The sequence below is a fragment of the Syngnathoides biaculeatus genome, chromosome 10, assembly GCF_019802595.1.
Source record: "Syngnathoides biaculeatus isolate LvHL_M chromosome 10, ASM1980259v1, whole genome shotgun sequence".
Lineage (NCBI taxonomy): Eukaryota > Metazoa > Chordata > Actinopteri > Syngnathiformes > Syngnathidae > Syngnathoides > Syngnathoides biaculeatus.
In genome coordinates, this window is record NC_084649.1 from 22736585 (window position 1) to 22764008 (window position 27424).

Below are 27424 nucleotides of genomic sequence, written 5' to 3' on the forward strand. Positions count from 1 at the left end.
TGCTCCACTCCACTGCCTCTAATTGTACTACTGTGTGCTACTTTTTACAGTTTTTTTTTTTTTTATCAACTTCCCATTCGAATATTAATTTCTCACCGTACAAAACTGAGCAAAGGGACCACAGAACAAGACGTTCACAAACTCAACCTGAAGTAAATTTGGCTTGGTTGTTCACAAAAGGCCTCGATGTGGAACGTGAAAGACGTGCTATGCAAATTTTGCGGGCTTCAACTCAAGACGGCAGGGACGTCGTCAAACTCTTGAAAGAAAAAACACAGTAACCGCATGTTAACGGTAAGTAAGACTGAGATACAGTGAAGAAAAGTATTTGAACACCCTGCAATATTGCAAGTTCTCCCACTGAGAACTCATGGAGGGATCTGAAATTTTCATCGTAGGTGCATGTCCACTGTGAGAGAGATAATCTAAAAAGAAAAATCCAGAAATCACAATGTATGATTTATTTGTGTGATACAGCTGCAAATAAGTATTTGAACACCTGAGAAAAGCAATGTTAATATTTGGCACAGTAGCCTTTGTTTGCAATTACAGAGGTCAGACGTTTCTTGGAGTCGTTCACCAGGTTTGCACACACTGCAGGAGGGATTTTGGCCCACTCCTCCACACAGATCTTCTCGAGATCAGGCAGGTTTCTGGGCTGTTGCTGAGAAACACAGAATTTCAGCTCCCTCTAAAGATTTTCTATTGGGTTTAGATCTGGAGACTGGCTAGGCCACGCCAGAACCTTGGTATGTTTCTTACGGACCCACTCTTTGGTTTTCCTGGCTGTATGCTTCGGGTCATTGTCATGTTGAAAGACCCAGCCGTGACCCATCTTCAATGCTCTGACTGAGGGAAAAAGGTTGCTCCCCAAAATCTCACAATACATGGCCGCGCTCATCCTCTCCTGAATGAAGGGCAGTTGTCCTGTCCCATGTGCAAAAAAAAAAAACACACCCCCAAAGCATGATGCTACCACCTCCATGCGTCACAGTAGGGACGGTGTTCTTGGGATGGAACTCATCATTCGTTTTCCTCCAAACACAGTTAGTGGAATTATGACCAAAAAGGAATACAGCAGGGTGCTCAAATACTTATGATACTTAGGTCTATCATTTTTTTTTTTTTTTAAATTGAGTTTTATGATCTTGGTGAACAGCTTGGGCGACTGGGCTAATGTCGAACAATGCAACAAAAGTATTTCCCGTTAAATGATTAATCAAGATAACTAAGTTATGTGAGGGGCTCTGGATCTGAGATCCTGAAAAAAAAAAAAAAAAAATCATAATCTCATTTCCGTTTACTGTACTCGCAAATGTACCGAATGTGAAATGCGGGCCTGTTTTAGTTGAACACAAAGCAAAGTATTGTTTTGTATGAATGACACAAACCTTCTGCCATTGAACGGAAGTTAATTTCTTTCTTGTGCCTGTCATTATAAGTCCCTGGCAACGCTCGATAAACGAAAAATCATTATTTATACTAAATGAATTTTCAGACCGACTACGGTAAATGAAACGGTATAATTTCTCGCAGCACAGATGTTAGGAAAGCGGGCTTTAGAGACAAAAGTCGTCTCACACGAGAGCGCCTGAGGGTTCCTCGTTGAAAGATGCTTTAATTCCGCACCGACAACTGCATGCAAACTAATGTGAGCAACATGATTAAAATCACAAATGTCCCAGTGTGGAGGCGGGCAAAGGGTCGTTTCCGGGTCGGTCCGGTCCCGTTTTCAGTCTTTCATCATTTCCGGATCCTGGTTTTCGGCAGCCACTTTGAGCTCCTTTTGCCTCTGCATGTAGCGGTACCCTCGCATGGTGCACAGGTACCCCCCGTACAGGGTCAGCAGCATCATGGAGGCCGAGAAGGCCCGGTACCCCATGTCGGCCAAACGCTTCCCGGTAACCATGGCGATGGCCTTGTTTTTAAAGAGGAGGAAAAACATTCAGAAACTTTCACCGAAATGAACCCAAACTAAAATTTACTGAACAAAAATTTTGCGGCGTACTAGACAAATTTATCATGCTACGTACTCAAATATTAAAAGGTATTGATGCTCCAAAAAGTGTAATTGCTAATTGTTGCCAAAGGACAAATTGCAAAGAGATGCTTTTATCTCAATTAAAAGTTCGAAAACTCGCTCCACTAAGCAATACCAAAACGGGCCTGGGAACTAAACAGCAAAAAGGGGAGTTTTTGCGCGAAGACAAGGATAGGCTCTAAAAATAATGATAAAAAAAAAAATCCGCACACAAATCAGAATTACTCAGACTCTCAAAACCAATGACATAGAATAAAAACTAGACAGCGCACTCTGCATCCAACATTGGTTCCGCCATGGTCAACAGGTTCTGACTTCCAGTCAGGGCAAAAGCATGTAAAACTATAAGATAAATCTATATACTTGGGATATTTTGGATCCGTAGAGACATGAAAATAATTTAAACATTTGCAGCATGCCCAGGAAGGTTTAAAAGATACATTGAAGCATACGTATGCAATAGGAGATACAGACCTTCATAATATTGTATTCATACACTTTACACATTTATAATTATAAAAATTAATGATGAAGGTTGAACTGAAACATACCGGAGAAAAGTTACTTAAACAGCACAACAAGAATGAACCATATTGACATTAAAAAGATAAACCTAACGTATTCCTAAATTATGTTTCACAATGTTCAATTGTAAGGATATCAAAGGATGTCAACTCACGTGAAAAAGTACCAAAAACAATGTTTTGCCCAGACCGGATGTTGAAGCCGAATTACCACGTGAAATGGGTCTGCGCGAAGTGCAGTTTTTATTCAACGTCATTGGTCGAAACCATCCTACTTGTAAATTTGATGTTTATTTAGAGACTTTGACCTCTCAAACTGTTTAAATACATGTTAAAAAAAAAATCTCGTTTTCGACTGCACAAGGAAGTCTGTGTCGAAAAGAAATAGACAGTATTAGACACAAACAATGACAATAAATATATTTTCAATTACTGGATATTTTTTCAACAAACTTTTAAAACAACATAGTTTTACGCTCGATTGCTTTGCATGAACATTCACGCCACGGACCTTATTATTTTAGTACCTCACTGTATGACTTCCTGACACCGATGTAAGCTAACCAATGCCTCTGTGTGCAAGCGTCGCGTTCCTATGCTCAGATTTCAGCTAATGTTTCGGACATTACAAAATATTGTCAGACATATCTTAATGTACTTGCATACGACGTCCTTACCTGGCCTTTATTCAAATGGAGCAAAATAGTGCTTTTACGGCACTCAATGTCAACGCGGCTCGACGAATATTGACACAATTTCGTAAGGTACGGAAACCGAAGAGGTAACCTTTTTCTTCTACGGTTCATTCACTCCGGAGACAAATCCCACAGCGCCATCTGACGTAGTAAACGATATTGTGAAAACCCTCATGTCACCGCTACATTTCCGGGTTAAAAAACGGTTTTGATACGAATATTTTAATATCACCACGAAAATAACTTTTTTTTTCCAAGGTATTTGATGTAAAAAAAAAAAAATATATATATATACTTATTATTATATACGTGAACGTGACTTCATTTGATGGCAATTTTTTAATACACATGATGACTTTGATTTTTCTTTCCTCGCTGTTTTCCATTCAATTCAAAAATGCGATCAAAATGTAGCAACACTTAATATATTCGTTGGGTACGGACGACGAGAGGCTCAAACACTGATCTCTTAAAAAAAAAAAAAAAAAAAAATGGATAGCGCGTACACATCGAGCGGTATGTAGATTGGGTGGAGACAGTTGGCTGCCATTTTGGTACTCCCAAAACACGTGGAGGACATGGATTACAGGTTGGATTATGGTGGGGCTTTTCCTCCAAATTTGGCATGCATTTTTGTCATAAAAACATTCAATTTTAAGTCAATCAGTTAGATATGTTTTGGGAAATAAGGACTCGCAATGGGAAAACATGCTCAATGCATTGTTCATTTGTTGGCTCTGCGACTTCCTATTTCAGACACAAAATTGAAACTTGTTTCCTCACATTTGAAAATCCAATTCAATTTGCAGATTTCTGTATTATGAAATTCATCAACAATTTCACAGAAAATGTGTTTTCTTGCTTATCCACTGATGAAGTTTGGGAAAATATCGACATCGCTTTTTCGCGAAAAACCGAAGCAGAGTGAACAGTGGACAACAACTGTAAACAAAACTTTGTTCAAGTAAATTAAGATATTCAGAAAACAAACCAAAAAAAACATTAAAAGAAACTTTAACAGTGTCAAAGTAAATCTTTCCAATTTACCTGTGGAATGTTTTCTCACAACCACGAAACTCGCGATTAAACAAGTTAAAGGTCGGCATGGTTGTTTTGGGAGTATCAAGATGGCGGATGGCGACTTCAGTTTTGGTTTTAAAATCAGTGAGCGCAAATCTGTTTGTTTTAACCCGGAAACATTTTAGCGTTGCACCACACACACGTTTAAGAAAAATGGCGAGAAGTGAGACTGACGGTGACGCGGAGGAGGACACAAACGACCCCGGAGCGGCTCCGTATGGAAACTTCATCAATTATTACACTTTCAATCCACCGGAGAACCGTTTAAGTCTTCTTCCCACCACGCTTCTTCGGGATTTAGGCTACGACGACAGCCGTGAGGCGATATTACTGCTGGACGTGGGCTGTAACTCGGGGGTTTGTACAACTTTTACATTAATGATAAAAAAAATAATAAATAATAGCATCATATCGGATGCGGTTTTTAAAAATAACATCACTTCTAGCCTTAAACAGTTTATGGAGTCATTTTTCTGTACAACTACATTTTAATTACATTTACATTACTGCATTTGCCAACTGTTACAGTTAATTCCAAACGTGAAATGTTAAATATTAACGTTAAATGCGATTTACACGTTACATTTTCAAATCTTGAATTATTAAATGTGAATTTCAATGTAAATTATTTGAAGTGGAACTAAATGTTTAGCTAGCACGCAAATCCAAACTGCTGTTAGTCAGACGTAAGTAATTTTTTGTTAATGTAAATTATTTGAAGTGGAGCTAAATATTTAGCTAACAAGCAAATTCAAACTACTGTTAGTCAGAAATAAGTAAAAAAAAATATATATATATATATCCTGCAAAATGGACTCTTGAATGTGGATTAAAACGATAATACCTGAAAACAAACATATATCAGGTTATTAGACACGGGTTAGATATGAACATTTTAAAATTTGTCATCACAAAAAGAACGGGTTATTTACATTATTTATTTACATTTTTCCTGTGATGATTATTTCAATCGAACAAGGCCTGCTGGTAATGTGGGTGTTTGTTTTTTTTCCCCCCCGACTTTCAGGAACTCAGTGTCGCCCTCTACAAACATCTGGTGGAGACACCAGAGGGAAGCAACGTTCACTTACTGGGTCTGGACCTGGACGAGGGCCTCATCCGGCGAGCCCGGGACGGCAACCCCCTCCCGGGCAGGGTCACGTTCGCCCCGCTGGACATCACCGGCGACTGCGCGCCGCTCCGGGAGCACCTGGCCCGCCGGGGGTGCTCGCGTTTCCACCTGACCGCCTGCCTTGCCGTCACCATGTGGGTCCACCTGAACCACGGCGACGCCGGCCTGCTCCGGATGCTCTCCCGCCTGGCCGAGCTCAGCCGGCACCTGCTGCTGGAGGCGCAGCCGTGGAAGTGCTACCGCTCGGCGGCCCGCAGGCTCCGGAAGCTGGGCCGCTCCGATTTTGACCACTTCAAGGACCTTCGAGTATGCGGCGACGTGAGCGCCCACGCCAGGGAGCACCTGGAGCGACGCTGCAACATGGACTTGGTGCGCAGCTTTGGCAGCACCGCCTGGGGAAGGAACCTGCTGCTTTTTAAGCACAAGTGATGAGCAAACATTCACCTCTGAAATCCATTCATCCATTCTCTTAGCCGCTTATCCTCATGAGGGTCGTGGGGAGCGCTGGAGCCTATCCCAACTGTCAACGGGCAGGGGGCGGGGTACACCCTGAACAGGTTGCCAGCCAATGGCAGGCCGCATTCACAATCACACCTATGGGCAATTTAGAAATGTTGTGTGGCCAGAGGAAACCCACGCGGGCATGGGGAGAACACACAAACTCTACACAGGTGGGTCCGGGATCGAACCCGGGTCCTCAGAACTGTGAGGCCAACGCTTTACCAGCTGGACCCACCGTGCCGCCACAAGTCATCTTTCCATAATAAAATGTACGAAAGCGCCACTTTGTTTCAGTGCCCCCACCCTAAAATGTGCTTTTTCAATCGCGTTTGCCATTTTTCAAAGTAAAGGTGAGGGCTTAAAAAATAAACCTCTGCAATATTTTAGTTTATATAACATGCATTAAAAGACATTTTAATAGTTTGTGCACCATGACGTCATGCATCAGCGCCCGTGATCTTGTGCTCCTTGTTCTGGTGTTCATGGCTTGGTCACCAGGAGGCAGTATAATACAATTATTACACAAAAGAGAAAAAGCCATGTCATGTCTTATCCTTACAAGGGTTTTCAGGAAAGCTGGAGCCTAACCCAGTTAGCTTCAGGCAAAAGGCGGTCTACATCCTGAATTTATCACCAGTCAGTCGCAAGGTAGATATTCACACCATCACTGAGCGGGAATCGATCCCACGCTTCCTGCACCAAAGGGAGGCGTGTGTACCACTACGCCACCAGTAACGCAAAGATAGTCACAACTGTTAACTGGAAGATGCAGTAAGGTTAGTTCCTCGACAAAACCACTACAAGCTTAGTTCGCCTGTATATGACGTTTTTGTGTGTTAGCACTACGCCAGCATACTTTCTTACAATCTGGTTGAATACGGAATATGTAATTGCCTTTGTTTAGTTTGACCAAAAACAAACTGGGAGCAGCAATAAACTGTCTAAAGCCTCTTTTTTCTTTATAAATTGTTCACTCGACTCCAAACTGCTACTTGACGAGAAAAGGAAAAAAAAAAAAAACCTGAGCAACAGCTTGAATCTTCCATTTTTATAGCCACTTATCCACACAAGGGGACGTGGGGAGTGCTTGGAGCCGATCCCAGGTGTCAACGGGCAGGAGGCGGGGTACACCCTGAACTGGTTGACAGCCAATCGCAGGGCACATCGAGACAAACAGTCGCACGCACAATCACACCTATGGGCAATTTAGAGTCTCCAATTGATGTTGCATATCTTTGGAAACCGGAGTGCCCGGAGAAAACCCACGCAGGCACTTTGAGAACATGCAAACTCCCCACAGGCGGGGCCGGGAAACGAACCTGGGTCCTCAGAACCGTTAGGCCCCGCTTGTATCTTGAAAAACTACAAGCGTATTAAAGTACTTTTTTTTTTTTTTAGATGACAAATTAATAGTTCAAATTACATGTGAATCTCTAACTTTTTTCTCAATGAATACAATTTTATTTTACATTCACAATTAACCCTAATGTACATTTTTAGCATTTTTTTTCCATCATTTTCAATGATCTGTAAACTATATGTCATACATATTCGCTTAATTTAAAAATGAAAACAATGCTAAACAGTGACAATTCCTTTGATTATATAGAGATGAAAATAAATTTAAATTTCCTGACTTTTGGAATAATTCCTAAATTAATTAATTTTCCCAATGACAAATATGAGCATTTTTTGGATGTATTACATTGTCTTTTTAAAAGATGAACTGACGCAAGCATATTTCTCTCATTTAAAACGTTTTTTTTCCTCATCATGTTTCATAACGACAAGGACGAAAAAGACCCAAAGTGTAAACGTCGTCATTTTAATTACAGAGTACTAAAAATAACATTACATAAAATGTCTTTTTAAAAGAAAAAAAAAATCATTGAATATTACAAAAGGTCTGTAAATCTTGTAAAGTTAGGATATAAAATCTTTGAACGGTGCATAATTGGGAATAAAAATAATTTCCGATAAAATGTACAGTATATATTAACTGTTCTACATTTAAAAAAAAAAAAAAAAAAGAGATGAACAACAACATGTAGACGAGATGAGTCGACGCCGCCGTAACCGCGGCACGTGAACGCAATATGCTCTCAAGTCAAACGTATGCATGTAATCAGCCCCCCCATCCAAAAAAAAAAACATTTACAAGTGACAAGGACTGACGAGGGCACCCCCCCCAATACAAAACCCTCACTCCACTGGCCATGGTTCCGTCACGTCGCGCGTCATCCACAGGTTTCAAAACTGTACACAAAAAAATGGAGGCGGAAGTCGCGAAAGTGGATCGTTCCACTACGAGGAAGTGGGGGGTCCATAATGCGGCGATACCTTCCAGTCTTGTATGCTACTTACTGTACAAGCGCTCAATTAGATTCACTGACGCTTCACCGGAGAGACTGTACACAAAAAAAAATGGATTTTGTGGGGGTACAAATGTGCTCCAGCCCTTGTGAGATTTTTCTTTTTTTTTTTTGTTTTGTTTTTTTAAGATCACCAAACGGAGGCCAGCTGTGTCCAGGAGGTAATTTTGTCGTCGTCCGTGTCACATTTTTTTTTCTGTAGTTTTGGTAAAACGGAGGAGGGTGGGGGTGGGGGTGGTGGTAGGTGTGTCGGGTCTAAAATGGCAGCGAGTAGCTCGAGTCCCCCTGAGTTTAATGCGAGCGTCGAATGGTTGAGGCAGACGCCAGCTGCTCCTTTAAGATGCTCAAAAAAAAAAAAAAGAAGCCGATAAAGTACAAAAAAAAAAAGTTAACCGAGTTAACCAAACTCAGTTTTGGAGAGTCAAGCTTGTTAGTGTGCGGAAAAAAAACAAAAACAAAAATAAAAAAATTGAGTCCTGCTCATTTCCTGAAAACTGCTTTTGTGTGACGTATCCCGCCGCTGACCAAGCGGTGCGGGTTCGTGCTTTTCCGTTAGCAGTTGCGAGGTGAGGTTAGGCGAGTCGTGGGGGAGGCTCCGGTTTGGGTGTGCTGGTAAAAAGAGAGCGGGGTGGGCGGTCCGGAGGCTAGATGAGCGGCGCCGTGTCCGCGGTCAGGCCTTTGCCGGGGTCCAAGCTGGCGAAGAAGCGCACGTCGCGGTCCTTGTCCGACTGGAGCGCCATGACCGTTTCCTCCAGCTCGTCCGAGGAGGCGCAGCCCGGCTCCTTGAAGTAGGCTGAACCACGAAGAGGAGGGCGACTGTCAGCTAGTTAGCTTAGCATTAGCGCCGAGCTCCGAAAAGGACGATGTGGCAGAAGAGGCACAACATATTTCCAAATTGATGCTAACGTTACAGACAACAAAAACAAAGCAGTGTTGTCTGTGTCTGCCTAAAAAGGCCTACATTTCAGCCTACAAGAACTACACTTTGAACATTTGTAAAAAAGTTGTTTTAGCTGTTTAATGAATGCATTTATTTTTGGTTAGTTTCTCATCTACGTACAAGCATCCACCTACAGTAGGCCAACATTAATTTAAAACCCTTTCCTGAGGCCGAATTGGCCTTCGTTATTTGAGGAATTGTTCGTTTAGGTAAAGTATTACAGCAATATCTGATATTACACTTATTTTACATTTTTGTGTATTTCACACCCATGTACGGAAGCGTATTGCTGCCACCCCCCCCCAAAAAAAAAGTCACCATCACGTTATAACTTGATATGTGTCGCAACAATTTGATAGCAACTTTTTAGGTTATAACGTAGAACTTATTAGGTTATGTTTCATGTGATAAATTACATGTTATAACGTGGTTCATTTCACGTTATAACATGAAACGTTTCATGTTCTAATGTGAACTGAATCGTGTTATAACATGAAACATCCACATTATAACGTGAAACATCACGTTATAAAGTGATAGTGATTTTTTTTTTTTTTTTTTGGGTGTGGCAGCAATATGCTTCCGTACTGAAATATTTCATCTGGAGAAGAAAAAAAAATACTCAAGTACTGAGTAATTTATCTATTTTTTTTTTAAATCAGCGCATGGCTACGGAAGTATATTGCTGCCACACCCAAAAAAAAAAAAAAAAGTCACTATCACGTTATAGCGTGATATGTTTCACGTTAAAATGAGGATGTTTCATGTTATAACATGACACGTTTCACATTATGTGGTTAATTATACATTATAACGTGAATTATGTCATGTTATAACATAATTCATTTTACATTAGTACACGAACCATTTCATGTTATAATACTACACAACCCCGAGAATGAAAATAGCACAATCCATTCATACGCAACATCTTACAGCACAAGTGTCAAAATTAAGGCCTCGGGGCCAGATCTGGCCCGCCACATGATTTTATGTGGCCTGGGAAGGAAAATCATGCGTGTCAAATTCCATCATTATTGTTAAAATCAGGACGAAAATTTAAAGTTGATATGATATGATAAATATGAGAATGTTGAGATATTAAAAGACATTTTAATAAAAACATTTGAACAATTTTGATCATTTAGTGGCTAAATCTGCTTCCATGATTGAGAAAAGCAGGCTGCTGACTACCCCAAAAACCAAACCAAGACATCATACCTTTCTCCATGACGCTTTGTCGCAGGGCCTTGGCAACCAGCACCCGCACGTTGGCCACCGGGTCTGACGAGAGCCTGAGCAGGCTGGGCAGGAGGTGCTGGGCGAACTGCTCCATGGGCATGCAGTCCTCTTCCACCACCGCCTGGACCGGGCGTCAAAAGGCGAGCGGGTGACGAGGTGCGTCGGCGAGGACTAAATATACTTAATGGCCGCCCGCTCACCTGGCAGATGAAGGCGAAGGCTTGCCGTCCCACCCACTTGGGGCAATGGCAGAACCTGACGGTGAGCTCGTTGATAAAATTCACCCCCAACTCATCGGCACCGCTGGAGTACAACTTCTGCAGGATCTCCACCACCTGACAAAATTAAACGACAAACGATGATTGCTGAAATCGGATCAGACTCACATCGTTGTCACCCAAAACTCAAGGCTGCGATATCATCATCGGATCAGAAGAGGAAAAAGTTGGCTCGGGACATCCCTAATAAGTGACGCACCAACTTGTAGGAGATCCACCTGACTTCCGAGACCTTGTCGGAGCAGAGCGTGAGCGCGATCTGCCTGAGGTAGTCGTACACGTCGTAGTGGCTGTACAACTCGATGATCAGGATCAGCTGCCTACGGGGGAAAGACGGAAGGGGCTTGGTTAATGCTCCAAAAACCGTCACAGCAGGACTGAAAACGCGAGTCAGACGCACTCTGCCAGCTCGTATCGGAACCTCCAGTTGCGGTTGTTGTCGGTCACCATGAACTCCTGCAGCTGGTACAAGTATTCTCGCCTCTTGTCCGCGTGGAGCAACTGCAACCGCAAGATGAAGACCAAGAACATCAACAAGTGTGTTCGCACGGGAACGCATTCATGAGATGGCAAATGTGGGCCACTGCGACAACTGGCGCAGTAACAATTTGCAAAATCAAAATGACAAAACATGTACTTTTAATCATCATCATCATGACCTCAGACCACATAGCCAGAAATGGAGGCCTTGACACCTGCTTGATGCTTAAAGCGCAAGTGTCATCCCTATAAACATTCTAAAATAGATATTGGAATGAAAAATACATATCACATTATTCATTTCAATGTCCATACGAAAAAATAAATATGAGCGGAGAGCGCGTCATCCATGCGCAAAGTTGTGGAAGTGTCATTCGACAGCCTAGTGGTCGCCATATTGGCTGCATCTTCTGTCCGTGATGTCACAATGGGACATTTGCCAAAGAAAAGAGATGAACACGCCCCTTCTGAAACGGAAGCTCACAACCGAGTGAAGTTACCAGGGCAATATTACCCTATTGTTTCGAGCCATGTTTAGATGATATGCGAATCATGGCCAAATCACTTCCCCACCTGATCCACCCCCATGTGGCAGTGGTGATGACAATGCCGCCCGCAAGCGATGACTACGCCGTGGCCAAACCGCCTCCCCGTCTGATCCACCTCCGCGGCAGAGATTGAGCCACTGCAGCCCAGCCGCGACGAGCCACCCCGGCCGACAAGGCCGGTGGCGAATCATACGGCCTGCAGAGGTCATCCTTCAGCGGCTGCTGTACGGAAGCCTTTCGATGTGCACATCGACACATTTAGCACCCCTAACTTATGGATTACGCCCCCAAACTATTATCATTTGGAACCCACGAAGCTCTCCTCCTTTGCACCTGTGCAATGCATTTTTCACGACGAACTGGGTCTTTTGGAAAAGTATGAAGAGTGAATCCATCCTCCCGAGTGTTCGAACAATATCCAGAAAAACAGCAAGCTGGCATTTTGGCTAACACGAAAGAACAACATGTTACCTTCCAGCAGGTAAAACTAGTATAAACAGACGAAACCACTTGAGTGCGCTACTGCCCTGTAAGTCACTTCCTGGTTCTTCTCGGAAACAATTCCCCTGAGAGGATTTTCATGGCGGGAGTTACAAAAAGCCCTATACATCAAAATAATGTTTTGCGGTGAAAAAACAGATGATGGGTCCATAGTGGCTGCCATTTTTTCATCAATAACATACTAAAAAACATGCATTTCATGACAGTGGATCCTTAAAGGGCCACTGACACCAAAATGACACGTTCTCCGCTCATATTTATTTTTTCGTATAGACATTGAAGTGAATACTGTTATACTGTTTGTATTTTTCATTGCACTATAAACTTGGAAAGAATGAAAACAACTCGTCCATTATTGCATTCATAATGGGACGAATACAAACAACATTCGTACCTTGAGGAAGTCGTAGAGGTGCTTGAGGACACCGATGCGGACCTCGTCCAGGTCTTTGAGGAAGCCGTTGAAGATGGGAACCAGATCTGCCGCCGTCAGCTGGTCCCCCAGGATGACCGCCAGTTCGTGGATGGAGAAGGCAAGCGTGCGACGCACTTTCCACTGCGTCAGACGAACGAGGTGCGCAAGTCCATCAGCGGCAGAGAAAAACATCCCATATAAAAGGCAGAAGACTGAAACTAAAACAATTGACGGCAATAAAATCCCCTCGAGACCACAAAGATCCTGTTAAACCCCCAAAAAGTTCGGTCCGAGTTTGTAAAGAAATCCCGTAGTTTAAGCAATTCCATTCATCTCGACCTTTCATTTCCGCGCCTACCTGGACATCAGAGGCCAACGCTTCATAGGTGTCCTTGAGGCAGTGCCAGTTCTGTCGGCCCAGAGTGAGCGCCACGCCCGGCAGGCTGAAGGCGCAGTGCTTGGCTATCTCCATGTCTACCGTCTGAGCCCGTGCCGGGTCGGTCATGGAGAGGTACTGATCCAGCAACTGCTGGGGGATGACATTCTGCAGGCCGAGAAGACGTGTTCGCAAATTAGCGGCTCAGGTTAAAGCAGTGATTGTAAAGACTGAAATTACAACCGGTGGAAGCGCTGACCTGGATTTTTGGCTTGTCTTCACACACCGAGTCTTCTTTTCTCTCCTCCTCCACACTTTCAATTAATTTAGACACCTAATGAATAAAACTATGTTGTAAAATCTGGAGGAATAACACTATTTCATTACATTTAGAAGCTCATCTTAAGAAACCCGCACCAGAACTGGAGAGTCGGGCGGAGATTCTTCCTGATCCAACAAGGGTTCCGTTTGTGTCTCCTCATCTCCTTGCTCCTGGATTGGGCACGTCTCAGCGGCTGAAAGGCTTTCTGTCGTCTGCTCCTCCTTAGCGAGACACTCCTGGACCTCGGAGGGAACCTCCACCGATTTGCTCTCAACGGGCGGGCTGGCGGGGTCGATGTCAGCGGGCGGCTCCGTCGGCCGGCTTTCCGTGGGACTGTCGTCGGACGGGCTGTCGAGCTGAGCGGCCTTCAGAGCCGCTGACAAGACCTGAACTTGAGCTGGGGGGAGGACACCACGCCTCAGTTGACTTGGCCACATAAGCATGAGCTAAACTGCACAGGAAGTCCATCAATCTCACTAACGTGGGTTGAAAGTGATGTAATCACTAAATTATAATGTACCGTAGTGCCAGATCGAACAACAAATTGGTTTTCACAATGTTATGTGTGTGTTTGTGTAATATATAAACAGATTAATATCTCTAACTAAAAAAAAAGCATACATTTTACACAAACCAATTAATTAATTTAACAAGTACAGTGATGCCTCAGTTCTCGACCACAATCGTCCCAAAAAACGGTTCGAGAAGTTATATGTTCGAAAACCGAATCAATGTTTCCCATTACAATGAATGGAAAAAGAAATAATGCGTTCCAAGCCTAAAAAAATTGGGCTTAAAAAGCATTTTTTTTTTTTTTAGCTTTTCTTCATAATAAAATGCATAGTAGAAATACATGTACAGTTTCAATAATTTATATAATAAAATAATTTAAGAAATATATTTTTTGCTTAAAATGTGTGCTTTAGTAGCAGAGTACGCTTGGCTGGGAGAACATTGCCGTATCTGAAGCAACTCGGCCCCTACCCTTGTAAACTTTTTTTTTTTTCTACTAACAATAGTGCAGAATTACTTTGAACAAGCAACCTGCCTTCTTTGGAACCATGACTGGGGGTTGATGGGAGGCCCGTAGCTCAGTGGTTAGAGCACTGGTTTGGTAAACCAGGGGTTGTGGGTTCGTATCCCACTGGGGGCCTCCACTCCCTGAGAAGGGTTGCGTCAGGAAGGGCATACGGCGTAAAAATTGTGCCAAACATATATATGCGTTCATCTGAGATGATACGCTGTGGCGACCCCGAAAGGGACAAGCCAAAAGAAACACACACTGGGGGTTGATACGTTAGTCCTCGATAAGAAGAAAAACAACAGTCACGACTAGGACATGTCTGTGTACAGAGGCTGTGTTATACAGAATCACAAAGGTCCGCTGTTTGCGACGCCCGTGTTATATCATTTCCGTTTTTTTTCCCCGGGGGCCGTTCGAATAGACAATAACAAAACACGTTGTGGGTGGGTCAGCTGGTCTGGCCGCGCGCAATACTGGGGCGTTTGAGAACCGAGGCTTTACTGTGTGTAAATTGAGAAAAGATAGTTATATCAGTATACATATTTACTATACTATGTCATTTTTCTACTGTCATTACAAACAAGTGCCTTGGTTAGCTCTACGGTAAATGCAGTGCGTCCACTCACCTTGGACATCCGGGTCATCCGTGTGCGGCTGTAAACTGTCTAACACCATCTGGATCTGGTCGCTGGTAGGCTTAGTAGGGCTGGCCTTGGAATCTGGAGCGCTTCCGAAATCTTCCGCTTCTTTCCTCTTCTTCTCAATCCCGTCCCCCATTTGACAGCTGAGCAGCTCCAGTTCGCCGCTGATGTCCGGTAGAGGAGGCCTCCAGAAGTGGAAGGAGTTGAAGTTCTCGTCCGCTTGCGTCGCCTCTTTAGCGTTCCTGGCGTTGTTGCTGACATGCGCTAAGCTGTCGAGCGCCTCTCCGTGAGCGAAGCTGTGGTTGTTGTCGTCGTCGTAGTTCATCTCCTCAGCCGCCGGGACGTGTTCCGGCGACGGCGTGGCACGGCCATCTTGGTTGGGAGGCGTGTGGGCGATTGTTCGTTCCGTGCGGCGGCTGGTGATGTCGGCGCAGTTGAGGGAATTCAAGGAGCAGTCGCTATAATATCAAACACACGGATGATAAAAACTTCACAAAATCAAACTCTCCAATGCAGGGAAAGTTATTCAATTTATGTTTTTTAGTGTTCCGAAGGGTATAATGAAATCAAGGATCAGTCACCAACATGTATTTTCCATAATTTGCAAATGATTTTTTTGTCCCGTTTTTGCTTTTCAGTCAACATACTTTCACCACACTGTCTTAATCCAGGTCCGAAAATATACAGTACCCAGAATTAGGCCGAATTTGTGCATTTTGCCTCCCTGGCCCCTATCAAAGTCACAAAGGCCCCATTCAAGGATGCCTTTGCAAGATTATCCGTAGTGATTATCCTGAAGTGTGGGCCGTGTTAAAAAGGATTTCTTTCCCCCTCACTGATCAGCTCACAAAATATTCTGTCTTGAAAACTAAAAATGTTAAACAGTTTAATATTTACAACAATAATGTCAAGTAAAAAGGAAATATAGCCAATCAAGAAACGACCTAAGACTCGCGCCGGTTTTGGGACACAAATGGAGGAACAAATGGTTGTGTTGAGCGCTTGTTCAATATTCACAATAATGTTTGTGTGTTTGTAATCACAACATAGTCACCGGATAAGATAATAACCCAAGATGCTTCTTTTGATACTTTTTTTAAATCTTTTTTTTTTTTTTTGCAGCAGCAGCTTGAATCCCTTGTGACACGATGTTGCATCTCACAGGTCAGTCTTAGTTTGACAGCGGAAATATCATACGTGGTGTGCGATGTTTTGTCATCTGGAGTACACCGCTCACACTGTCGGAGCAGTAAGAGCACATATACCGATTTTGTTGTTTCCCGAGTTTACCTGTCTGACGTGCACCTGGAAACATCGAGTAACCCGCCGTCCTCTCTGAAGTGGAGGCCTGCGCTGGTCGGGTTGGCGAAGGTGGAGATGAAACGGCCCAGAGACTGAAAAGCAGCCTGACGCACCTACATAGAAATATGTTTCAACAACTCTGTCACCTATTTTGCTTAATGGCATATATTTTCAATAACCTAAAAAAAAATTGCTGTGGTTAAAAATCTACATATAGTTATGCTTCTATCACATTGAGTAGAGTGTGAGTTTTCTCAAAATTTTGCAGAAAAATATGCCTCAAATCCAAGGCCCATAAAACAACACGAGGTAAGAGTATCGCTCTGCAAAAAACTACACGTTCCTCTCGTGTACTATTTTACTTTGAGATGTATTTAATTTAGTTAACTTCTCTTTATGCTTGCACAGTGATGCCTTGGTTCTCAACAACAATCTGTTCCAGAAAATGGTTCGAAAAGTGAATTGATCGAAAAGCGAATCGATGTTTCCCATTACAATAAATGGAAAAAGAAATAATGCGTTCCAAACCTAAAAATTGAGCTTTTTAAAGCATTTTTTTTAGCTTTTCCTGAAAACTAAACTGCATAGTAGAAATACATGTAGAGTTTAAATACATTATATAATAAAATAATTTAAGAAATATATTTATTTTTGGCTTAAAATGTATGCATGTATGTAACTGAATTTTATGAAAACACATCTCATAACTTTGAAGTCAACCAATATCCATGATTTTGAAGCTCTATTTCATGAATAAATCTAACATTTATTATTCATCCACCGGTGTGTGTGTGTGTGTGTGTGTTCGCTACCCAGCGGGACTGGTCGCTGATGAGGCTGATGAAGAGGGGAGACAACTTTGCACGTCGCACCTCAGGTGAGGTAGAATTGGAGACCATCATGAAGCACTCGGCGCAGGCTTTCCTGATGCCCCACAGGCTGTCAGAGGACAGGTCGAAGAACTTGGGAATCTATGTTCAAAGAAGTGGAGAGTGCCAAACAGAATTCTATTAAAGGGGCTTGCATAAAAATAGTTGGTCTTCCGTCAAGTGTGACATTCAACAGCCAAGTAGGTGTTTTGTCATCTGCCCATTTTTTTTTTTCAATGTGCCTGAGAGAGCTGTTCTACAGTTCCAACCCATTGCTAAATAACAGGAGGGCTAATCACCATCCAAAAAACAAATTTTTCCTCATATGACTTGATCAGCCAGGCGGGGAGAAGATCCAGAACCACTTTCAAGTGAGCACAATTGCTTGCATGTTGAAATTGTCAATGCGATAGACATGTTTTGTGATAATATCCACACAGTAGTGTATGACCTGTCACAGACATTAAAACATCTAGAAATTGTTTTTTGAAAACTGTTCCACACACTCAGTCTTCTTCTGTATCCAACAGTGTACACTAAAAGGACAAAATCAGAAGTGTGACATATGAAGAAAAATTTTGTTTTCAAAGTCCTCACCAGTAATTTTTCTGTGGCCTCCTGCCCCACAATTGAACAGAATTCTCCAAAATTGGCTGCGCAGACCTAAAACACAAAAGGTGTGGAAAAAAAATTGGAGCGCCATGAATGCATGTACTCTACTCAAGTGCCACCCGTCATCCAAGAAATGAACATTCCACAAGGAAAACAACAGGGCTTTTCACACCGGGCTGATGCGCTAAACTACATGTAGTCAGTGTTACAAATTTATAACAAATAACTTCTACTAAATATCTCTTTAACACAATCCCAGAATTACATTTTCATTTGCAAAGGTCAAGGTTTCACGCAAGTTACCTTGCGCACTTGAAAGAGTCTGGCGTCGCTGCACAGGTCGCAGAAGCGTGGCAGTAAGAGATGCTCCACTGTGTCTTTGCTCAGCATGGTCACCACTTTACACATAATCTGCACACACACACAGAAAATGAGGACACTCTACAAGTCATCCTGAGGTTTTCTCAGTGCATAATATTGCCAAATTGTGAGAGAATGAAGGAAGATTGCATCTACAAAAATGTAAAAAGCAGACCTCCGGAATATGAATGGCCCAGTAGTTGAACAACTTGGAATTTGCAAGATTTTAATAATATGGGACTAAACAGCAGCATTTAAAAAAAAAAAAAAAAAAAAAAAAAAAAAAATCCAGCTAAAAACAGGGCTGGCTTTTTGGAACCGTATGAGTTAGCGAGCCAAGGAGAAAATAGTGATTTTGATTAAGACAAAATAGGAACTTGTAGATAAAAGTAAAACCAAGGCTTGTTACACCACTTTTTACTACTGTCAGCAACTAATGTTCTCATTGCCGTTGGCTTGATAGGCAGGGGGAGTGTTTGATTTTCCTCCAGGATATTTTTTGCTCCTATCAGAACACGGAGTGCAGAGCACTTTGCCGGGAATGTCCACTTTTTGTATGTGTTCGGTTAGACATGTTGATACCGTTTTCGTTCCTATATGCACGGTTACACTTTATTCAAGCCATGCGCAGCTGAAACAGCTTTTGATTCCAGCATCCTTGTCAATTGCCCTTGCTCGATCCCTCATCCTTTTTTTCTAACACTTTTGCCATTGTAAAACTTTGAACACACCGTCGCTCAGTTCGCGCTAAGTCCCACGCGCCATTACTTGGCTAACTAATAAGTTACACTGCGATTTCTGAGAACCGAGAACACATGTACATGGCAATGGTGAAACTCGATTAACCACTCACACGATTGGATCGTTATACTGTATAACTCTGTTGTCCAATCGAGTAATCTGCCGCAAGCACGTTTTAATGTTTATGTCGCAAAATGCAAATATTCACACTACCGAGAAAGTTAGAATGGCATATGATAGTCGTGCTTGTGCTGGCACTAAGCTGAACTTGCAGCTCGGAGCTCACCACCGAGAGGCAGGCGCACGATGGTTAAAAGAGGCAGTGGAGCTTTAGCTAATGCTTCCAATCTCATCACATTGACTGGACGCTAAATCGGCTGACTCTTGATTTCAATTATTCTTGGAGAAGTTAGAAAATGACATCTATTACTACCACGAAACCCTCTGTGGTGAACCGTGCTTGTAGTTCTAAAAGTTCAAAGCCATAAAACCCTCTGTGAATAGGATTGTGTTAGAGTTACTCACAGCAACCGCCTCGATTTTGTAATCGTCATCGCTGCTGGGTTCTGTGAGATCCAGCAGAACTGGACAAACTTTGGTCTCCATGTCGGTCTTTGAGATGAGGCCCTGCTCCAGCAGCACCAGCAGCGCCGCCTGGCTGGTCTTTCGTACCTGGAAAATACAGTAAACAGTTTGAAAGCAGTTCTTTATCCTCAATGGAGTTTGAGACAGTATTCTTTAAAAAAATAATAAAATAACAAAGGTTTACAATCCTACCTGGTTGTTGGGATCGGTGAGATACCGGACTACAATGGGTACTAGGTATCTGGAGAAGGCGGCTGGGAAGTTGGGCCGACTCTCGTGTAAAAACATGGCAATGTTGGGGACCTGCTCCATCACCTCGGCTCGCACGGTCGGCTCTGACGAGACACACACGCACATTTATGTCATGTATGCGAGTCCCACGTAAAGCTCCAAATGGCAGTTGCACGTATACGCTGAAACCAACTAGTTCATGAGAGGGAAATGGAATCTACCTCCATCTTCTGACATTCTGGCAACTGTCTCCATGACAGTGATGAAGTTATTTTCATTATTGCTGTAATCACGAAGCACATCGAGCAGCCCGCGAGCCACGATCTGCCTACAAAGCAACAGGAGCGCTGGGTTAGTCCGGCCTGCCGACCTGCTGACAACCTGTGAGCGCAGGCAGCGTTAACACTGTAAGGCGCGTTACACGAATTCACACACGCGTTGCGAAATCAAATCGGCAATGATGGAAAAGCTGGTTTGCAACATCAAAGTTTATGAAAAGGACAAAAGAGCATTGTTTCCTCGTGTGCTTTGTGTTTTCTAACCTGCAGGACACAAGAGTCAATAAATGTTGGGTATTGTTGTAACGCTGTGGCCTCGCTCTGATTGGAACAAAGCTACTATATTTGGAGTCTTCTGTCAATACTTCGCTTTTCGAAGCTCGCACAGGTATTCGATGAGCACTCACATTGGAATGCAGACACTTGGGCGTCAAACTCGGATGATGTGTCAACCTGGTCATTCAAAACTTTGTGTTTTCACCATGAGAATAGCAACCACGGATGAGCAATTGAGGAAAGCTCATGGAGTGATAATTATGGAATATTAACCTATTAGTGATTCAGTCATGAGTTGTTCTGTATTTTTTATGACAGATTTACATTTTGCTTGACTGCCTTTGACAGCAGCATACTGGTTGCTGGTAAGTTCTGAAACCCATTATGCCAATTGCTTTAAATATTTCTCAATCAAATTTTACATGCAAAATGTAACGCTCAAATGTCAAGCTCTTCTCTTACCGTTTAACAAGGGCAAAATATGCTAGCTAACAATCAAAACACAAAAACCAACAATTTGACAGAAGAGCGAGGTGACAAGTTCACATTTTATCATATTTCCTGCCAGATGTGACACCACTTTGCAAACATCACCCTGACTGTGATGACATTTCCTACATCAGGGATGTTAAAACCCAAGGAACATTTTCAGGTCACGGGCCGAACAGGATAAACATTTCTGAACAAACCAAAACTAAATGTTTTTTACTTAAATTGTGAATCCAAACAGACAAGATACAGCCAATCCAGTGTCAATTCCCTTTTGACGTCCCAGAGAACAGCTGTTCACACGGTTATGCCGTATCAAAGTCGCACAGCGCTCAAGCTCCGTGCGGATAGAGCCAAGGATTCATTGTGGGTCACTTATTGCTTAGTAAGGCAGCTGTTCTGGTCCATTATAGGATTTGCAGTGTGCGTTGTCAGCGCTTTACATTGCGTCATTAAAAGATGCGTTTTGGAATTACAGAAAAAGGGAAGCATGGGAAAAAGCCCAGCATGCTTTACTCTAGTTGCAATTACCATGGCCCGTTAGCACACTTTTTTACTTCAGTTATTTTTGTACAGGAGTGGTGTAACGGTTAAAGGGTTGTGTTCAGCACTTGTATTCAAATTAGTTGGTTCTCCAGATTACCGTAATTTCCGTCCTATAAACCGCGACTTTTTTCACTCGCTTTCAATCCCGCGGTTTATACGGTGATGTGGCTAATTTGTGCATTTTTATCTAACGGCCGCAAGGGGGCACTCGAGCGGAAAAGGCAAGAGCGAGACCGGTGGAATATATGTGCCGAGGAAGTGACTTTTACCGATCCGGTCCTGCTAGTGCTTTTGCACAGCTGCGGCGTATGTATGTACCAAATGGTATTTCCTTTACAAATGTACACAGTGAGGATTATAAATAGGTGCGCTCTGTAGGCCGGGAATTACGGTACCTGTCCCACTTGGAAAGTTTGAAATTACAATGTTGCCCTTCATATTTCAGATTGGCTACTCACAAAGTCATAGATTTTTATTCTAATCCTTTTATGAGCGTATATGAAGATTTTCACTATTGTTTAATGGGAGGCCTTGGTCCTGATCCCCGTAGGAATATGATGGAATTACTGTAAAACAACCAAGTAAATTGGCGAAAAAGCACTATTCATTCCCAGTCTGGATGCAGAGAGGTGAGAAACTGCATCAAAGCCAAACAGTAAGCATAGCTGCGGGATTATCTGATACACTGTATGATGCGAATGGGTACTCCCGCCCACCAAACTCTTACCTGTTAAAAACATTCTCGCTGAAGGCGTACTTCTCTAGCCTCCCGAGTGGCGTCAAGTTGTCCTGGCCTGCGTCGAGGAAGGCCGTGATGCGGATGCTGTCGCATTCTGATCCATAGTCATCGAATCCAACTGCAAAATGGACAGAAAGTGTTCCTTTAGCACCACTGAATATGATATTCATTCACATATCCATTTTACAGTCCAATTGGATTTCACTGTGTTTCATAAACCCGACAAGAGTCTACAGAGCTGCTAGTAACTGGTCGAAACTACAGTAAAATACTGACAGTGTTATCTAATACTACAAGAATAAAATAGATTCAGAACTACAAAAATATTCTGGTAGTCAAAATATTACAATGAAAAGAGTCACAAAATAATTACAGCTATGACCACCACACGTAACGGTACAAAATTTTAAAATACGAATAATACAAGAATACAGTAAGAATTGCAAGAATTTTGTTATTTTATTCCGAGAACAGAGCTTAAAAATTGCAAGACTAGTATTGGAATTTTATAAGAAAAAAAAATGGTGTCAAACTCAAGGACCAGGGGCCAGATCTGGCCCACCGTGTGATTTTATGTGGCCTGCAAAGGCATATCATGTGCATCAACTTCCATGATTTTTGTTAACATCTGTATCAAAATTTCTAATTGCCTTATCATATATGATAACGGTGAGATATTGCAAGGATTTGTGTGTTACCACACACCAGCAATAGTTGAAAAACCCATTACCCATGATTTCATATTCCCAAACTTGTTCATAAATTTCATGTGTAAATATGATGAGGCAAAAGATTTTCATGGTTTCAGAGTCATAACGGTCCTCTTTGGGAATCTGTAACTACATTGTGGCCCGCAAGAAAAATGAGTTTGACACCCCTGAAATATCCAAATGGATATTATTATTCTAATATGAGAATAACCATAACTACAGTATACTTAATTGTGCAAAGGAGTATTTGGGCCACAATCTAAATCAAAATACGATCAGAATAAAGTCACAGTTTGTCATGAAAAAATCCTGAGATTAGAATTCGAAAAAGCCAACGACTGTATTATAAATGGACTTTATAAAAAAAAAAAATACAAGTTTATTCTTGCAATTTTAAAATTTTATTTTTTTATGTGAAGTACTCACAATCATCTAGATCGTCATGGCTGTCTTCAAAGTATAAAGATAGACCTGAAAAGATAAAACATGGAGGAAATCAGAGGTCGTCAACACACCAGTCCCTTTCAGATTGCACAAAAAAGAAAATGGCTTCCTGGTCAATCACATTCATGACACGGGGACAAAGTCTCCCTCAGTGAGAGAAGCCCAGCAAAAGCTCCACTTTGTGAATGCAAATGAAATTGTGAGCGTGGCAGCGGGTAACCAATTTCTCAACCAAATGGCATTTCCCGAATGTGTGACATCTAACTTGGCACGCCTCGGGATTGTTCAGGCTGCGTTGAATTGAAATCAGGGACTGTGGACCGACTGGGAAGTGCAGCACTAATATGACAACAGATGCGTGACTTCCAGTCAATAACTACGTTCACAAAACCATCGCGGGGTGTTATAAGATGTTGGCAGCTTGTGGCAAATAATAAATAAGGGGAAAAAAAATCTGATCAATGAGATGATGTTGTGGGTATTTGCCTTGCTGGTTGGATGCTGAGCAAGAATTCAGCTCCAGATGAGACTTTCTAACACTCGCTCTCACTTCCTGAATTTGGATTACTGATTTGTTCCCATGGTTACTCGTTATAGACATTCAGCACTATGTATACAGCCAGTCGTACGGGCTGGCGGGTGGAAATAATTTCGTTTTTTTCCTCTTCCAAAAGTGTAAATATTTACAGTATATAATTATACGCATTGAAAATACAGAAACAATATATTAAAGTTAATACAAGGAAAAAAAAATGCAAATCAAACCGGGGAAAGAATATATAAAGTTGAGGCCAGAAGTTTATATACACTGTGCAAAAACATGTCATTTTTTGTCTCACTGTCTGAAGTCAAATTAGACTGTTTGAGGTCAGTCAGGACTACCAAAATTATTTAATTTTGTTGAACGTTACAATAATCAGAGAAAATTTCTTCCATACATTTTACGTTTACATACACAAAAAGAATGATGAGGTCATAGCTTTGGAAATTTCTGATAGGTCAACAGAGAACATGTGAGTTTATTGACTGCACATCTGTTGATGTATTTAAGGCTACACCTCAAAGACTACGCATCCTTGCTCAAAATCAAGGGAAAAAAAATCCAAAGAAATAGTCAAGGAAATAGGAGAAAGAAACATGATGCTCCACAAGTCTGGCTCATCCTTGGGTGCAATTTCCAGATTCGTGAATGTGCCATGTTCATCTATATATTTTATGTGACCCAAAGGAGTGAAAAAAAAAAGACTTATAAGCAACAAACTAGTTTTAGTCTTTTTTTCCCCCTTATTCATCTTTGTGGGTAAATGGAAAGCTTTAATCCCATTTGTTCTTCAGCAACAATATAGTGATGTTTGATTATCCAAAAAGTTTTAAAAAAATAATCTTGACTAATATTGTTCAGAACTTGTTAAATAAATTATTAACCACTTCGATAAAATTCAATATATGACAAGTATATATTTTTAAACTTTAAAAATGGTCAAACTGACCTACAACATCACATGAGGGTTAGAATTGCAATTACTTTTTGAACAAATGCCTTCACTATTGAATATCCATAAATTTCTATAACACTTACTACAGGTGAGCTGGACTCTATTGCAAACAGGACACTAATTTACAACCAAGCACTCAAATTCACACCTAAGGACCATTCTTCGTTGAACCCAATCCACGTTTTTGTAATGTGAGAGAAAAAGTCGGAACACCCTTAGCACAACCCACACAAGCATGGGGACATGACAACGCCACACTGGCAGGCCAGAGCCAAAATGTGAACCACGAACCTCAAAATGTGACATAGATAATTCTTACCACGAGTCCACTGTGTTGCTATACATCACATGTTTTTTTTTTTGCCTAAAAATGTTCAAGTACAAACATAATATAAATGTCTTAGCATGACATGACTAGGAATGTTACTCACAGTACTAGATGACCTCTTGCCCAATTAACTGGTTTACAATAACACTGCCAGCTAGTCTCAAGTGATCATGGCGGCGAAGCCTGCTGAAATATTGATTATATTCATTGGTGTGTTGCTATCAAATTCCCATCCCCACAATACAATAGAAATACATTTAAGTTTAAACGACCTTTCGAACGACAGATACACGGCCCCACGAGTAGTGCGCATGCTAGTAGTATGTGAAGAATGACGGAATTAAATGTTTAAATGCTGCGCAGTGTAACAGTGCTTTAAACCTCTTTACTCCAGTACAGTACATTTGTTAAGTACAATTCATCGATACAGTTGTATTTAATATTTAAGCATAACACAGTCACATTTAATCTTTGTTTTCAAACATTTATTTCGGTGCAAATTTTTATTTAACTCATGTGCAATAAATGTTAACAGAATCAATTATGATTATCCTATATTTAAGCACTCTAGTGCAGTGGTACTCTTCAAACTGTTCATGTTACAGCGCCTTACAATAATATTGAATAATAGAGGCCCAACAAGTAATCGAATAATCCACAACTAATCGATCATCAAATTAGCCGACAACTACCTTGACAATGGACTTGGGTAATCATTTAAGAAATTGCATCATTTAAAATTGCCCAAGTTATTGGAATTTCAGCCTCTCAACAATAAACACTCTCAGATTGGTCAAAAATCATATAAGCAGACAAATTATCTTTACGTTTGATCAAGCCAATACATTTGAAAACACCTGCTTATATTGTGGAAAGTACTAAAATCAAAATTTGGTGATATGTTATGGACCAAACAAGCAAAGCATGAAATAAATCACAACTCAAACACATTGTTTTTTTTTCTGATAACCTTGAGTTATTTTGATAAAATGAACGGTTGATCGATTATTAAAATACTCATGAGATGCAGTGCTAATGGAGTATATTTTTTAGGAATAAATCAGTCTCATTTTTTACGATACCTACACTTCTTGTGTCATTCGAATGTTGGTCATAATGGAACTAAACATTCGCTGAGGTGGTACTCTATCTAAAACTTGGTTATTATAAGTAACTAGAATAGATAGCGAGACAAATAATCTCATCCATTCCGGTAAGGGAAATTAAGATGTCACAGCAACTCACAATAGATACAGGTATAATATATACTCATACAAATAGACAAACAACCCCCCAAAAACAAAAGTTAAACAAATATAAGAGAAATAAAGACCACATTAAAGTGGAATTAAAATAAACTGTCATATTATTAAATAGTGGGGCAGGCAGGGGGGTTCTATTATCTTATTGCGTGAATTGACGAGGATTTCTGATGCAAGAAAGCAGAAGACGTAAAAGAAAAATGACAAGAAGCTTGTGGCTAATGCCAGTGTTTACAGCTGCCCATCGTACCAGGGAATGTGCTTCGAATAGAAAAACAACTCGCACAAGACTAAACATGCACGGGCCCGTCACACTCGGGGTGTTTTGTTTGTTGCGGCCACGGAGCAATATTGGTAAATAGCTATAGTTGGCCTGACTATGATTTTTGGTCATCTTATGGCTGAAAATGACTTTAGCATTAAAGGCTAACTTTAGCAGGACAACATGCTAGCGTCTGCTCTGGCAACTAATGGCTGATAAATACAATATAGACACCCGGATGTGTTATTCACGTTGTTCCACGTTGCTATCGGTGTTTAGATAGTAGTTGTAGGGATGAACGGCTCTGTAAAGAGAGACATTTCGACATCCCCGGATAGCTTGTGTTCGCCGACTGGCTAGTGTTATTGCTAAGTTCGCTAAGGCGATTCCGTCCAGCCCTTTCGCTTGACGCAACTCGCTCACCGAAAGCAACCGGAATCCAGCCATTTTTAGTCACCAAATAGTAGGGGGAGGAAATGGAGAGTGGGTGGGAAAGAACACAAAAGAAAGAAAACATCAAGTTTCAGAGTTGCCCGTTTACCTGCCATGTTGAGTATCGGCTCGGGTGTGCGCGTTGGACGCCGTCCCGTGTGGACTGTCACTAGGCACTCAGCTGTCACTCAAACAAAAAAAAATGCAAAAAGAAAAAAATCCTGGATGTACTTCCTGCAGACGATCGATGGTGGTCGGTCAAACACAGATAATAATCTTGAGAACAAAGTCGACATAATTCGCAGACGAGTGGGTGGCTTTTGTGTTCGAACTTCGAGTGAAGCTCTCCC

General features: G+C 41.7%; 3 protein-coding genes across 4 annotated transcripts; 1 reads left to right on the forward strand and 2 right to left on the reverse strand.

Moving 5' to 3' along the window:
- Window positions 1–175: 175 nt before the first annotated feature.
- LOC133507661 (pre-miRNA 5'-monophosphate methyltransferase) lies at window positions 176–6915 on the forward strand. Of its 2 annotated transcripts, none has more exons than XM_061832949.1 (2): window positions 176–294; window positions 5368–6915. In XM_061832949.1, the coding sequence occupies exons 1-2, from the start codon at window positions 286–288 to the stop codon at window positions 5899–5901; spliced, it is 543 nt and encodes a 180-aa protein (XP_061688933.1). In that variant the 5' UTR covers window positions 176–285; the 3' UTR covers window positions 5902–6915. The 2 variants fall into 2 exon arrangements, with proteins under 2 accessions (XP_061688933.1, XP_061688932.1); XM_061832948.1 differs by lacking the exon at window positions 176–294 and adding an exon at window positions 3976–4697.
- LOC133507662 (cytochrome c oxidase assembly protein COX14 homolog) lies at window positions 1593–3400 on the reverse strand. The gene is made up of 2 exons (XM_061832950.1): window positions 3243–3400; window positions 1593–1918 (listed from the first exon to the last, which is right to left on the reverse strand). The coding sequence occupies exons 1-2, from the start codon at window positions 3369–3371 to the stop codon at window positions 1733–1735; spliced, it is 315 nt and encodes a 104-aa protein (XP_061688934.1). The 5' UTR covers window positions 3372–3400; the 3' UTR covers window positions 1593–1732.
- An 862-nt stretch (window positions 6916–7777) lies between the features above and the next one.
- ppp4r1l (protein phosphatase 4, regulatory subunit 1-like) lies at window positions 7778–27323 on the reverse strand. The gene is made up of 20 exons (XM_061832022.1): window positions 27184–27323; window positions 23277–23321; window positions 22129–22258; window positions 20034–20140; window positions 19774–19916; window positions 19522–19668; window positions 18199–18306; window positions 17881–17946; window positions 17227–17385; window positions 16403–16527; window positions 15098–15570; window positions 13543–13844; window positions 13385–13459; window positions 13108–13293; window positions 12729–12890; window positions 11206–11306; window positions 11005–11125; window positions 10728–10862; window positions 10507–10648; window positions 7778–9138 (listed from the first exon to the last, which is right to left on the reverse strand). Exons 1-20 carry the CDS (start codon window positions 27188–27190, stop codon window positions 8990–8992), a joined length of 2883 nt encoding a protein of 960 aa, XP_061688006.1. The 5' UTR covers window positions 27191–27323; the 3' UTR covers window positions 7778–8989.
- Window positions 27324–27424: the final 101 nt, after the last annotated feature.

Excerpts from the sequence above, each read along its gene's own strand:
- LOC133507662 (XM_061832950.1), bottom strand. The coding sequence starts at position 3,371 with ATGAACCGTAGAAGAAAAAGGTTACCTCTTCGGTTTCCGTACCTTACG. Across the intron at positions 1,919-3,242 it reads TCCATTTGAATAAAGGCCAG|GCCATCGCCATGGTTACCGG; the intron begins GTAAGGACGTCG and ends TTTAAAAACAAG.
- LOC133507661 (XM_061832948.1), top strand. The coding sequence starts at position 4,365 with ATGGTTGTTTTGGGAGTATCAAGATGGCGGATGGCGACTTCAGTTTTG. Across the intron at positions 4,698-5,367 it reads ACGTGGGCTGTAACTCGGGG|GAACTCAGTGTCGCCCTCTA; the intron begins GTTTGTACAACT and ends CCCGACTTTCAG.
- ppp4r1l (XM_061832022.1), bottom strand. Across the intron at positions 19,917-20,033 it reads CAGAATGTCAGAAGATGGAG|AGCCGACCGTGCGAGCCGAG; the intron begins GTAGATTCCATT and ends GTGTCTCGTCAG. Across the intron at positions 10,649-10,727 it reads CCTTCGCCTTCATCTGCCAG|GCGGTGGTGGAAGAGGACTG; the intron begins GTGAGCGGGCGG and ends CGCCCGGTCCAG.